This window comes from Monopterus albus, unplaced genomic scaffold, assembly GCF_001952655.1.
Source record: "Monopterus albus unplaced genomic scaffold, M_albus_1.0 scaffold434.1, whole genome shotgun sequence".
Classification (NCBI taxonomy): Eukaryota; Metazoa; Chordata; class Actinopteri; order Synbranchiformes; family Synbranchidae; genus Monopterus; species Monopterus albus.
In genome coordinates, this window is record NW_018128314.1 from 325,090 (window position 1) to 339,937 (window position 14,848).

Consider the following 14,848-nt stretch of genomic DNA (forward strand, 5'->3'; position numbering starts at 1 on the left):
GATCTCAGTGAGACTATCTGATTTGATAAGTTAGGTATTATATAAACAGAAAAAAAATATCCAATACTAAGCTAATATTAGTAAGTCCTACTATCCAGTAGGTCAGTCACAACTGGACCACATCAGGTTGTTGTGGATGTTAAGATTAATTATTCTCATGTTGAGCTGGATTCCACTGTAAGACCCCAGATTTGGTTCATGTCACAGTGTATACGGAACATGATTGTGTTTACATGAGTGCAGCAGAGCTTGACGTGTGTTTAGCTTGTGAGTCTGGTTCAGTGTGGTTTGGTTGACTGGTGAGGTGCTGCTGATGGGGACTATATGACACCTGCAGTAAAGTACAGCCCACATACCAACATCTTTATATTACTGTCTGTCTCTGATCATTTGAACACTGCTGGCTGAACTCTACCTTTGCACTTTGGCCTCTGTACCATGTAGTGATACAGAGGCCAACTTGTACCCAACCAGTCGAGGCAGAAGGCTGCCCACCAAGAGCCGGGGTCTGTCGGAGGTTTCTTCCGTTAAAGGGAGTTTTTCCTCCCCACTGTCACCAAGTGCTTGCTCAAGGGGGATTTGTTGGGTTTCCCCTCTGTAATAATATTGATAACAGTAAGGTCTAGACCTTACTTTGTAAAGTGTCCTGAGATGACTTTTGTTGTGATTTGGCGCTATACAAATAAAATTTGATTTGATTTGATTTGATTGGAGTGAAAGAGTATTTGCAGTTGTTTTTGTTTTAACTGGCTCAAGAAGCGTGGTTGAGTTATCTCTTTAAGGACAAGTGCCAAAATTGAAAAATGACTATGCGTTCTATGCCTTTAAAGCTCCACTAATAACAATCTTTACATAAAAATGGGATCAAATAACTATGTCTAATGGGAAAAGGGCACTTGTAATGACAAGCATCTTCAGAATGGCTCTCAACTTTACTGGTTTGGTTCCGTCTCTGATTAGCCTTGTTTCCAGCAGCAGCAGGAACTGATATTTAGCAATAACAAGCTTTGATAAATCCACTGTACACTGATCACTCAGCACCAAATGACAGATGGACAAATGCTAAACTTTTATAAAGTAGGCTAAAACATGATCTAGGTGCAGGACAGCAGATAGAGTAAAGGGAAAAAACACTGATGACAGTACGAGGATACGTTTTGTTTTCCCCTAAACCTACATGTAACCATAAGTTATAATATTTGCTATTACTGTGATGTTTCTTTAACTTTATCCAAATGTTTTTAATTGCCAAAACTTCCCAAAAAATCCTGTGGCTGATGTGTTTTTTTTTGTTTTGTTTTGTTTTGTTTAACCGATAGCTCATCAGATCAGCAAAATGCTCTGTGGTTCGCTTTGGAATTCACTGATATAAACCCTCATTTCTTAGACTGAGGAGTTGGCAAGTTTATCAATATTGTGGTCTTTTGAGAGGCACTACTACTACTACCAAAACCCATGAGCAAGAGATATGTTACCACTAATATCATAATTGACTTATTTATATTACAGTGCTATAGAGGTTGTAGCTTTAAAAGGTTTAATTATTGTCATTTACTTGACCAGGATGAATATAGCAAACTACTCAGATGTCAGTGCATGACTTAAGAGCATTAAGCAGCTGTGCAGGAGCCCAGGAAGAAAGCTTTATATTGTTTTAGTGAAAGAAGGCAAGCAGGAGGCCAGTCTAGAGAGAGAGGAATTAATGAAGCTGTGTGGCTATACATACATGTGGACGTCTTTAGAGGGCAAAGCTTTGTGACAGAGTGTTGGTGTGTGTCAGATCTAAATGTGCTGTAGAATTTGGGGGGGCAGTCCAGACTCCAGACAGAAATGAATAAAAGTGAGGCAGTCAGCCTGAAGCTGAGCTGAAGCATCAGGCTTTCTGTATGTGTATGAGTTCTTGTATGAGTGGGGCTCCAGGCTTGGATATCTGTTATCACAGCAGCACTTTCATACGGAGAAGGCAGAGATGAGAGACAGAGACGAGCTGAGGAAAGCCATAGAGCAGAGTGAGCGACTCCTCTCCAGGGTCCGTGAGCTGGAGGAGCAGAACACCCAGCTCAACCAGGAAAAGAATGAGGTGGCCACTAAATACCGAGCTGTAAGTCTGCTGCTCTGCTCCATCTCCGTCTTTGCTTCTCCTTCACTTCTCTCATTTTTTCCCATCAATACGTTCTTTCAGTTCACTCATTTGATACCTTAGAACTCACATGATTTGCAATTAAGTCTGAAATTCTGCTTGATAAGGGATTTTGAACATGATCATTATACCAGCCCCGGGTGAACGAAATTAAGTGGATAATGATACCCTAGTAGAGGGAGACAGAGATGCAGCCACCGTGGCACTCGCTGTGTTTGAGCTTGTTTCAATGCTGTGGGTTTTTACTGCTGTTGACCATTTTCCATCTGATCGTTTTATTGAGAGAAGTACGGAGTGTATTCTTTACCCAGATTAATGTCATGCTGCTGTGAGGCACCATGCTGTTTCCTGGCTTGAGGTGCACTGTATGACTGACTGGTTTACTACATGGAGTGCTGTGTGAGTGGCACATCTCCTTTAATTCCCTTTGTTTGGGAGGAGGTGTTACCACAAGTTTTATTCTGACTCTTCAATCCATAACTATATTGATTGTTGGAAAGACTGAAACTTTAGCTTGCTATAGATGTTTTTAAAGCAATATATAACAGTGTTTATCCATTATGATAATTTTAAGCTGCACTAACTAGTGTTTGAACAATAGACCAGTTGAGTTAGGAGTTAGTTGTGACCAGCTCACTAAGGCTACGTTCAGGCAATACTCCTCATCCCAGTCTTTTTGTCAGATCTGATTTTTTTTTGTGTTGATGGCTCACAGTTGTGTTTGTAAATGACATACTGTAAATCTCTGATTTGAACACTGTTAAGGTCCTGTTGTATTGAGCGAGGAATAATGACAGTGTTTATTTTATGTTTTCAAACTGGCAGTTGGCAACCGTAGCACAACACATATTTTACAACAGTGTTTCTAAGTTATCATGTGTTTGAGTATGTTTTTTTTATTCTTTTGGTAAAAAAAAAACTAAACTGAAAACATGAATGACAGGTCCAATAAAGGATCCTTTATGCCACAAAGCTGGGTATTTGGCCAACTTGGACTAGATCCAAAATAGAAGCGGGTATCCCTACAGGATTTTATTCAGAGATTAATTTAAGTGCTTGGAGATAACTTCTAAGTTGATGATAATTATTGTTTAGTTAGTGTGGTTGTTGAAAGTGAGTGTGTGGAGGAGTGACAAAAGATTTAGTGTGAGGGTCTGGAGCAGCACTGCTGTTGCCAGCATCTGTTGGAGGCGCTCCAGGGCTGCCCATGGGATTTGATCATTATAACAAACTACTAAGACACTGCTGAGCGCCTTAGCAGACTATCCAGACAGCTTCGAAGGAACACATCATAAATTGCTTCAAGGAGCTGGACAGCAGTATTTTACTGTCTTGATGTGACAACAGCATGTGTCACTGTTGATTTATGTCTGTATGCACCTTGGAACGCAATGACCTTTAGCAGGTATCATCTGTATAGTCTGAGTCTGTATTAGCTGACTTACAGTTGGTGATCATCCCATTACTCAGAAAACCATTAACTTATGATTTTTCCTTGCTGATACAACAAGTCACTCTAGAAAGTGGGATCACTGCCACTGGCTTTTTTCCTCGACAGCTCTCATTCTTCTAGATACTTTTATGAAAGTCTTTAATTTCAGTAGATGTCAAGTATGAAGTCTATGACCCTGCTTTCCTTTATATTACCCTTTTACAGACAATATCACTTTTTTAAAATTTAAAACCACCAGTTGTGCTATGACTCTATCCATGTCTTTTCTTTACTGCTTAGATTAGTCAACCATAAATAATGTTGTTAATGTACAAAAGGAGACAGGTCTGCCAGCACAATTCATACCTTGGAGCTCTTCTGATGTGACTGCAGTGGGAAATGTGACCCCTTGTCAGAGCTATTTAGTGCCTTTGCTGCCTGTTGGATGTTTTCCAGTTTTCCAGTGGAAGTTTGTCCCATTCCTCATTATCCAGAGGCAGGAGGGACACCTCACACAGCTGTCGTCATGGGCACGATGAATTCCTGCTTCTTAATCGGGCTTAATGCACTGCTGCCCGCTTAGGTCAACACTCTCTGTACATCTAACATTCTTTGGACTTATTCAAGGAGTTATTCAAGCAGTTACACTTGAAAGTGGAGTGGAAAATCAGCCATTATAAAGGAAGGACGGATGTGATATTCTTTTAAAGGGGGATAACGTGGCCCATTAAGAGTGTTGTAATAGTTCCACTGTTCAACTGAAAAGTGCCTGAAATACAATGCAAAAAAAAAGAGTTTGAGTGCAAAGTTCAAACCCAGTGTACTTTCTCACCTCACTCATCATGTCACTCGTTGCAGTGGTGTGGCTCACTAGTGTGTTTTTAATAGTACTGGACAGCAATGGAGGATGTGTAGAAAAAAACAAAAACAGAGAACACTATCAGTCTTTAAAGTCCAATTTAATAACTCCAAAAGAAAATCTGGATAGTTAGCCTGACTTAACAAAAGTCTAACCATGCTAGCAGCTCTGTGTAGGCTATTTACAAACTGAATGATAGACTAAGCGCCCTTTCTAGAAAGTGCCACCATGGGAAACTCAGAAAACCAGAGGGAAAAGATGTTGATAACCTTGAGAAGTGCAGCACAAAGTCACCAGTAAAATAAAACAAAGCTAAACAAGGAATTTGAGCTACTACTGTGAAAAAAGGGAGAAAAGATGTTTCTTTATCTGTCTATGGTACAAAAGGATATAAATAGAGAAAAGACCACTGGTTACCCCTCACTTACAGCTAACAGGAAATGAATGTGGAGTGTTCCTGCAGAGCTGTCCAGATGCCCCAGTTCTGCATGTGGAAAAACTTTCAGTCTGCACTGGCTGTGAAGTTTCTAGAGCCCAAGGCAAGCTGTGGGACAAAAGATTGCTGTGGAGAGGTGGCTGGAGAGGAGCATGAAAAGAGACGAGGGGAAAAAAGACTGGCTTGATGTTCAGTGGCAAGAGGAAGGAAGAAAATGACTGAAATTGGTGAGGGGAGATAAACTCTGAGGTGAGTTTCAGGTGAACACCTAATCTCTCTATTGGTAATGCAAAGCTGCAGGCTATGTCTAAGGTTTAAATTTTCCAGACCTTTCATTTTCTTCTGTTCTCTGCTTTGAACTAGGACTTTTATTCTTTTAATAATAATAAAAAAAGCCTGTTCAAATAAAAACTATTTGAATATCTTGGCTTTAGCCATGTTAGTGGCATTAACAGCAGTCTCCACAAATAGGAATAGACTGGAACCAAATGTATGGTGGCTGGGTGTTCTGATGATCCTTCCCTTTTCATCTGGCACCACCATGAGGCTGACATTTTTGGTTTTTAATAGCCCTTTAATTACTGGAAATTAATAATTCCTAGAGGACAAATTAAAATTTAAAAGCATCAGTCAATGAAGAGTTTCAGTTTGTTTACTACTTTTATTTAAAATTACGAGCATAATGTAGCCCACAAATACTCATTTTTTTGTGGGTGGCACTAAAATTACTGACATTTCCATCAGCCTGACTTGTAGTCTGCATTTAATGCTAATTAGCCAATGTTAGCATGCTAACACTCTAAACAAATATACTGAAAATGATAAAGATCATATGCTGAAGCTCAGCATGTTAGTGTTTGTGGGCATGTTGCCTTACAGACACATGACTAAGCGTAGCCTCACAGAGCCTGATAATGAGCTTGGGTTAAATGCTGAACCTGCAGCCTCCTCTTCCTTCCAGTGTTATCACTCATCTTTCCTTTAGGATGTAAAGAGGCAGCTGCCAATAAAATTCCAGGTTTCCTACCTTATGGGGACACTATTATGAACCCTGAGACTCAGAATGTGGGTTTCATTTGGCACAAATGAGCTAAACATTGTCAGAGATCATCTGTATAACTAGAGGGCTTTCCTGCAATGCTTTTATCTTCAGTAACCATGTCCTTACATTACTTTATGACTCTGTAATCAGTATCACCTGCAAGTCAGATCTCTTGGCATGTAAATGAATAAGAACAGCAGAGCAAACAGGAAAATGGATTTCCTTTACAGTGTTTCTTGGTTCCAAGCCTTAGAGTTTATATGTGCATTTGAATTAGTCAGATGCATGTATCTTATTTACTGGCAGTTTTCACTTGTCAGATATGAAAGTTGGTGTTGGACATGGGCGGTGTCTGGAGAGGGAGCCTGGACAGGCTCAGTGTCTCGAGCTTCTCCAGTAGGACTCGCATGAAGAGATCTCTCTGTGCTGCCTCTGTGCACAAGGACCACAGTGTCAAAATAAAACAATGTGAATTCTCAGAAATCCATGGTTTCTTGTTATTTTGGTGGCTGGATGTCCTCCACTGCTCAGTGGCATTGGTGCTTATCCTTGCTCTTATAACTGTGTCTACTTTGAGGCAGTTTTAGAGTCAGTGTTATTCTTTCTTTGTGTAGTTTAAAAAGGTTGCAGTTCACAACATTTGATGAGAATCACTATTGATATCAAGTGCTGTACAAGGAATGTGCTGAAATGTGCCTTGGTTTTATACAACATGTGGTGTACAGTAGTTTTATGATTTCACATCAATGCGGTTGAATTTGGGTTTGCCATTTTTCGATGTTTTATGTTTTATGTTTTATACTACAAGTTTTCAAATCTGCTCATTCTAGAAATCAATCCATCCATTATCTGTACTGCTTATTCCTGAATAGAGTCACAGGGGAACCCAATCCCAACTGACACTGGGCGAAGGGCAGGGTCCACCCTGGACAGGTCGCCGGTATATCACAGGGCTGACATTTAGAGACAGACATTCATACATTCCCATGGGCAATTTTAGAGTCTCCAGCCAAACTAAGCTGTATGTCTTTGGACTGTGGGAGGAAGCCAGAATACCCAGAGAAAACCTATGCAGGCACAAGGAGAACATGCAAACTGTGCACAGAAAGACAATGAGAGGGCCAGGGCTCGAACCCAGAATCTTCTTGCTGTGAGTTGACTGTACTAATCACTGCACGACCACGCCGCCCACATTCTGTAAATGTTATATTCATAATAAAGTCCATATATCTTGCAGGTGCAGTGTTTTTAAAGTACACATCTGCACATCAAGACACTGTATAATGTAAATATATGGCCCTCTGTAGAGCCATTTATCTAACAAAAACTACAATTCTTCTCGTACCTGATAATTTAGGTGTCTATTTATTACATATATTTTCCCCTTCTTTCTTATGAGACATAATTCACTTTACTTTTTGGCTTAGCATACCACAATTCTCTAGACTTCATACAGGTGGACAAACATTTTTAACTCATGATCCTCTTATTAGGTTTTTCAGCAGATGGAATTTATTTTGTTTTCCATTCTGAATGGCCTCCTCTTTCTATTTATCTAGAGGATAGCATTCATGTAAACCTGGGGTTAAAAATTCCAAAAAAGCTAGCAAGTGAATCTTGAATTTGGATTTTTTTTTGTTTGTTTATTGCTTTGTCAGCTGAAGTTTCCAAGGTCAACAATAAACAGTCAAAATCCACATTTATAACTATTATAATTCTTGCTAAGTATTTTCAAGTCCAAGGAATTACTTTTACAATCAATTTATAGGATTGTTCACTCTGTTAATTATGAATGTACAGTATAAATTTCAACATTTAATATGAGTATCTATATTTGTAGTCAGTGCATGTCTTCATTTCGACTGGGAATATTAAAGATCTATCATATCATTTTTGCCTGATGTTGACTGTAGAAATATTAAAATGCCTGGTCTAGACTTTGAGGGTCTTGGTGGCTTCATACAAAAAAAAAACATCTAGACTTGTATCTAAAGCACAATATGCCTCGTTGTTCTTTCTAAGATGAATGCCATGGCATTGTGGGAGATCATGTGGGCGTGGTTGCCCAAGACATTTATGTCAATTACAACATTGACTGTGTGGAGTAAAGGCATGACTCTGGAATGCTGCCCTTGTTTTCTTGTCTTTGTGTGGTGTGGCTTTGATAGTACAGCTGAGGACTGCATTTCTGTGGCCGAACAACACAACGCTAAAGGTTTTTCTCCTGGCCTGACATCCTAAATCAACGGCCATCCCCTTGCGGCGCTTCTCTGGAAAGGCACCTGTTTCTGCGGGGAGGGAACAGCAGTGAGGAAAGAAGACAGGAGAGGTGGTCATTGTGATAAAACACTGTCTAAGAGTGTGCTGAGCACTGGCTACCTGCATGGGGTTGCGAGAAACAGCAGCAAACCGTGGACAGGCTGGAAATACTGTATGTTTGAAGGAATGATTGGATTTCAGTAGCATATACCAGCACAAACTTAGATGATTGGTTGATTGAGAGGAGAGAAAGAACAAGAGAGATCACAAAAAGACTCAGAGAGGACCAAGAAAAAGAAGGCTGACAGATGAAGTAGCATGAGGAACGTGAGCTGAGCTACAAGTGTTGTGTGAGAGGACTACCTGTTGCTCCTTCTGAGACCCACCCGGAACCACCAGTACTGCTGTACATCAAGCAAAGGAAGAGAAAAAGAAGTGATCAAGTCTCTCTGTTAGAACAGGCAGGCAAGTTGCTACATTGCCAAACAGGTGAAGTCAGCAAAGCAAGATAGCGTATAGACTGGACGAGGTGTCGTCAAGATGATGTCTGTGAGACTCTGTGAGCGTTGCCACTCCTTCTCTGATGACTCTGAGGAGGCCAATAGAAACCATGCAGATCCTGGACCAGAACCAGACCCTGAAGAACTGGACTGGGATAGCTATAGTACCACACTGGAGCACAGATTAGCGACCGTGGGTATCTCTGCCGGTGTTTGAATACAGTGTGTTGGGTTTGATCGCGACTGTTAGCTAGTGGAAATCTTTAAATCTCTGGTCAGAGTATGAATAGTAGCGACTTTCCTACACTTTATGACAAGATAGCTATTTAACATAAGTAGCTGAAGACAAAATAAATAAGCCAAGCTTTTCTAAAGGTGCCTTTAAACAACCAGCTCCTGCAGCAAGCCACGTAAATACATCTCAGACAGTAACGCTGAGAGACCCAAATCATATCACCCATACATCCAACCCGAAAGTGAGGAAGTCAAGTGATGCATTACTGCCTAACACAGCTAGCTTTCTTCTAATTTCCTTGGTACTATACCCTAAATATTATCCTGAAAAATGAAACGGTTGCTTAATATCAGGTTTATAATACTTGTAGTGTGAACTGACATGCTTGCCAACACCGGCATATGTCAATAAAAGACAATTCCACTAACAAAAAGGAAACTGTCTTAACTCTCTTAAACTGTCATTTTAGCTGTTTTTCTTAAGGCTTGATTTAAGACTTCTCTATCCAAAGCAGCACTATCCCTGGGCAGGCTCTTTTAATACACCAACATGAGTGGACTTGTGTCTGTGATTTGCATATGTGTGAACACACCTGTGTGTACAGACTGACTGTACATGGCCTTTGTGAACTCAAGCTGTGACTGATCTCGTCCAGTAGCCACTAAAAAAGGTTCAAACTGCTTAGGAAAAGAAAGTTTCAAAAAAGGCAGGGACAGAGTACAAACCAAGCTCTTTTATGGAAATAAATGCTGATGGAAATGTGGTCAGCTGATAATTTTATAAATAACCAGATATTTGGGTTTGCTGTTAGCACACTGCAAATGCCTTGCCCATGATGACTGGTCCTTTAGGAAAGTAACAGTAAGTAGAGCAGGCTTTCACAGTCCTCTCACTCTTGTTATGGATAGCTGTTGTTTAAGTGACATGCTTATCAAGTCAGCACTATGCATCGCTGCGCTGCCTTTTAGGCTCTAATACTGTACATTAATGCAAATGCAGACTAACAAAGGCATGGTTTCTACTGGCTTGAGGGAGGAGAAGTTTCAGCTTGTGGCATAATGGACGGTAAGATCTTCTTTGTCTTTATCTTCGCTTCGGCTTCTTTTATTCATCTGATCCCTTCATATTAACTTTTTATCCCTTAGCCTTTCACTAATTTTCTGGTCTTGCTTCATCTGACCTCACTTGTTTAATTTAAATTAACTTGTTAATTGCCTCTCTAAAACTACAGTACATTTAGAGTTTACTTTGAAAAATGTTAAGATAAAACAACTACTGTATGAACTGACTGCAGAAGCAAAAGAGTTCTGCAGATCTAATTGTTTAAATGTCATGTAACATGATTACTGTTGATGTTTAAGTGCTTTAAAAAGCATAAAAGCACTGAGTGATAGAAATGCAGTCAAAACCTAGACATACAAGCAGGTATATCAGGGTTTGAGGAGCGCAGCAAAGCACAGTAGTAAAGTAGGGCACAAAATGAATATTATCTGATCCAAAATCTGAGCTATGTACTGCATGAAAATGAAAACTATTGCATGTAATTCAACACTGTATTGACCGATTCAGAGCTGCACCTAACTCTTTGTATTTGTTAACCTCCAGGAGCAGGAGAGCGCCCAGGCATCTGAGCAGCGCTGCATCCATCTGGAGAAGGCCCGGCGTGAGATGGAGCGGCAGCTGTCAGGCCTGTCAGAGCATCTGGAAGAGGAGGAGGCCTGCTCAGCCCAGCTGGCCCTCCACAGGGACAGGCTGGAGGCTGCGTGCAGCAGCCTCAGACAAGACCTGGACCAAATGGAGAGTGCCCTGACTTTGGCTGAGCAGGGCAAACAGGTAGATCATTATGGGATTTTCAGCCTCTTGGAGTTGATGATGACTTACTGAATTGTTACTTGATCATCAGGAGCATAATGTAGCCAAGAAGACAGCGGGCACACCTTGTATTTAAGTTTCCAAAGGCCTCCAGATGATGGCTTCTAATGAAAGTTTAAAATAGCAAATACACAATGTGCTCTTTTTTAGATTAGGTCTACACTTAAAAATCAGCATAGGACATAATATAGGTAGTCAACCAGGCTGTGACATGAATTGACTATTTGGACTATTTGATGTATTTGTGAAGAATTAATTGTCAGGATACAAATTAGCAGGACATCTCCATTCTGTCTTGTCTGGAGCTGGAAGGCATGGTTGCATGTGAATGACACTCAGCACCAATTCAGCAGTTACATATTTTGTCACGTTGGCACTATAACGGCACACAGTTATGTCCTGAGCAATGTGAGTCCATGCATAGTTTTTCTTCTCCTTTAAGCTTCACATTCTGTAGGCAGATTGCGTTACCAGATTTGACACGGTCCATGAAGCCCTGTGATCAAGTAGGCCTAAGCTCCAAGAGGGTGGGCCTAGGCTAACCTAGCCCACCCTCATCTTTGCATATGCTTTGAACATTGTTGTCTTACTGTCCACCCTCCAAGTCCATGAAAAATTGGTGCACTGTTGTGGAGTGTGGAGGCGTTTTCTGATAAACTTCGGGAATGCAGTGGGCATGCAGTGATGTGTTTTGGAAAGCACCAGCTTCCTATGCTCCCTTTGTTGTGTCCTCACATAGCAACCTTGCACTATCATTTGCATATGGTCAACTCATGAACAGAGACTTTAACCAGCTACGATGATTCCTTTAAGCCTTTAGCTGTTACTCTGAGCACAGGACTAAATGGTCTACATTTATACAGTTTGTCTGACTGTGGGCTGATCAAATTCTCATAACACTTTCCACCTTTATGCAAATAAGCAATTCACATTAGCAAATGGTTCTTGTGATTAACACAATCAAAATATTTGTGTTTTTTTTTTTTAAGTCAGAGCAGCTCTAACCCACACGTCACTGACCAACCTCCAGGTTTGTTAACTTCATTTAGCTCATTAACCGCATACTTTTTCCAGCCTACATTAAATGTTTGACTGATATTATCAATATGGACAAAAATACAAAGACTTGTAGTAATTACATACAATAATTTGTGTTTGTAAATTATACCTTAGATGAAGATAAATTTATGTTAAAATGCAAGCCATTCCAAAAGTTTTTTTTAGGGTTTTTTGTTTTGTTTTGTTTTTGCAATTGTATACATGCATTTACTGTACATATACTGTATGTAGTTGCTGAACATTGACACTACCTGTCTCAGTTTGACATATGCCTTCACGAACCCTTTAAATCACTGGATTTTTTTACCACAGTGAAGCAGTGTCTGTGTGTAGACACTAACTAGGCTGCTCGGACATCTCACCAGGGTGTATTAAAGGATTAAGATTCTATATTAGTCAAGGAATGCCACAAAAGTGTCTATACTCACTACATGGTAAATGAAGACATGAAAAGAGATTTTACTGGCATAAAATGTTGTTGATTTAACCTCTGCAATTTTACACTGATCCATTTGATCTGGGTCACAAGGTTAAGAACTTGATCCTCTGGTTATATAAAAGTTTTCTTGGCTCCTTGCTAGGGCACATGGTAAATGTACTGTAAGAGAGAAGTGTGAGAGGACTGGCACAGTGGATGCAACAAGACCAGACCTGTGTAATAGCAGAGTTGAACACTGAAAATAATGACATGGTCATGTTTAATATTTGTTGTGTGCTGCAATAATACTCATGATGGCGGGACATGAAGTGATTGATTCAAAAGTGGTACAGGTTTAAGCAGAATACAGTCATCTGCCTATTCAGAAATGTGTTGTATAAATATATATATATGGGCCTTTTTTAAGAATAGACACACCACTTTACACTACCATACAGTATATCTCAGTCTGCTGGTTTGCTTTTGCCCTTCAGTGCTCCAACAGATTCTAAACTATCACACTTGTCTCATTAGGTCCTCCAGTTTTCAATAGGAGCCACACAAAGATATAAAGCTTTGATGTTCAGAAAAAAAAATTGAAGCAAAATAATGGCATCTGTTTCTGTCATGAAAGGAGATAATTGTTTTACTGTGTGGCTGGAAAACCAGAGCCTGCAGATCAAAACCGCTGTATTCACAAGCTATTGTGGCTGCTTGCCCAAAGGGAACACATTAGCATCCACAGAAAGGAGCAGAGGTGAACTAGAAGCAAATCTTACATGGCAAACGATTCACAATTGATACTGTGTTTTTGGTGGTATCATCCACTGTATGTATTACGTGTATATGAATGTATCTTATTAAGAGCATGTAGTTGCTAAAGCCATAGACAAAATTCTTAAAGTGGCTTTTTGTCCATGAACGTTCTGTCTCAGTCATCAGACCGTGAGGTGAGGAGGCTGTCGGAGCAGCTGTTTCAAAAGGATGAGGTGGTGCAGAAGCTCCAGAAAGAGAAAGAGCATCTGGTGGAGCTCAGTCAGGTGAGAGCACAGTAAGTGTTGTTAAGGTTAAGGGTAGGCTATTGCTGTACAGCCTGCAGTATTTAGTATCAATATTAAAGGGCCATTACAGCAATTTAGTATTGCACTTCCATGAAGCTGGGACTTTAAAGAGCCAGATGAAAAAACAAAGATCACAAATGAAGGAGCAGAGGCTCCAGTGTGGGCCAAGATCCAATAACACAGCATCTTCCAGTCCCCTTAATGCAAGCAATAGCATATTTTTGGCTGATAAAAGCCTATATATTTCAAACTTTCATGCCTCTGATTTGTAATGTATGCCTCTAAGGCAAAGGTGAGAAATCACTGATGACATGGAGAGTAGCGGGACACATACATGACAAAGACAGAAGACACTCTTCTTCTTCTTCTTTTCCTGCTAGGGGTCGCCACAGCGAATAATCTGTTTCCACCTAACTCTATCCACAGCATCCTCTACTCTCGCCCCAATTAAACTCATGTCCTCTTTTAGCACATCCATCTGCCAGCTCGCTACCTTTCCTTGTCATTGTGCCAACGTTAAGAGTCCCTATTCTCAGACCTATACTCCTGCCTTTCCTCTTCTCTCTCTGTCTACGAATCCTTCTACCTCCTCTCCTTCTCCGACCAACAGTAGTCTGATTTCCGCCAGCACCCTGTAGGTCAACAACACTGGTGGCGGTCGTTAATCCGGCCCTCGACCGATCTGGTGTGGAATTCACACTGATGATTTGCATGTTTAAATTTGGCATGGTTCGCCGCAACCCTCTCTATTTATCCGGGCTTGGGATTAAATTCAAGAAAGTCACTTTCGGCTGTTCCCGTTTTTAGAGGTTGCCACAGCGAATCGTCACACTGACGACTCGCATGTTGACATTTGGCACGTGTTTTACGCCGGATGCCCTTCCTGACGCAATCCTGATTAGGCGAGAGCGCTGCGCCTTAACCACTAGCCTACCAGGGACAAAGACAGAAGACACTATACAGTAATTTTCACTGACTGAACTATATGACATATGAAACTAAAGGTGTCCTATGAGGTTTTCTTATAAATGACCAAAATTGTTTATATTTAGTGCCTCTTAGCAAATTGTATTTATCCTTGAGGCCAAAAAAGTGTTTTTTAAACGTAACTCCATCATAAAACATTAATTTGTGCATTGTTTAGACATTTATATAAAATATACACCATTAATAAAATCTGCTACATTTAGAGGGAACCTGTAGCTCCACTAATTTGAACTCTTACTTTTGCATGTGTAAAAAGAAAATGGAAATATTACAAAATACACAACAAAGTTAGTCAAATTGTAATATAAATGAATTTATCGATCCATCCATCCATTTTCCTCTGCTTATCCGGAACCGGGTCGCGTGGGCAGCAGTCTAAGCAAAGATGCCCAGACTTCCCTCTCTCCAGACACTTCCTCCAGCTCCTCCGGGGGAATGCTGAGGCGTTCCCAGGCCAGCTGAGAGACATAGTCCCTCCAGCGTGTCCTGGGTCTTCCCCGGGGCCTCCTCCCGGTGGGACATGCCCGGAACACCTCCCTAGGAAGGCG

The 14,848-nt window shown here is 40.6% G+C and overlaps 1 protein-coding gene across 5 annotated transcripts in view; it reads left to right on the forward strand.

The window, feature by feature from the left end:
- The window catches only part of LOC109952124 (myosin-16), a 68,212-nt gene that overhangs the window by 5,386 nt on the left and 47,978 nt on the right, over positions 1-14,848 (forward strand). Inside the window, exons 2-4 of one of the 5 annotated variants that reach the window (XM_020587013.1) lie at positions 9,903-9,968; positions 10,509-10,736; positions 13,188-13,292. In XM_020587013.1, coding sequence (XP_020442669.1) covers positions 10,572-10,736; positions 13,188-13,292 — 270 coding nt within the window. In that variant the 5' untranslated portion in view covers positions 9,903-9,968; positions 10,509-10,571. Of the gene's footprint in view, positions 1-6,699; positions 10,737-13,187; positions 13,293-14,848 lie in introns of those variants that run through there. The other 4 variants (XM_020587011.1, XM_020587009.1, XM_020587010.1 and 1 more) reach the window with 4 other exon arrangements.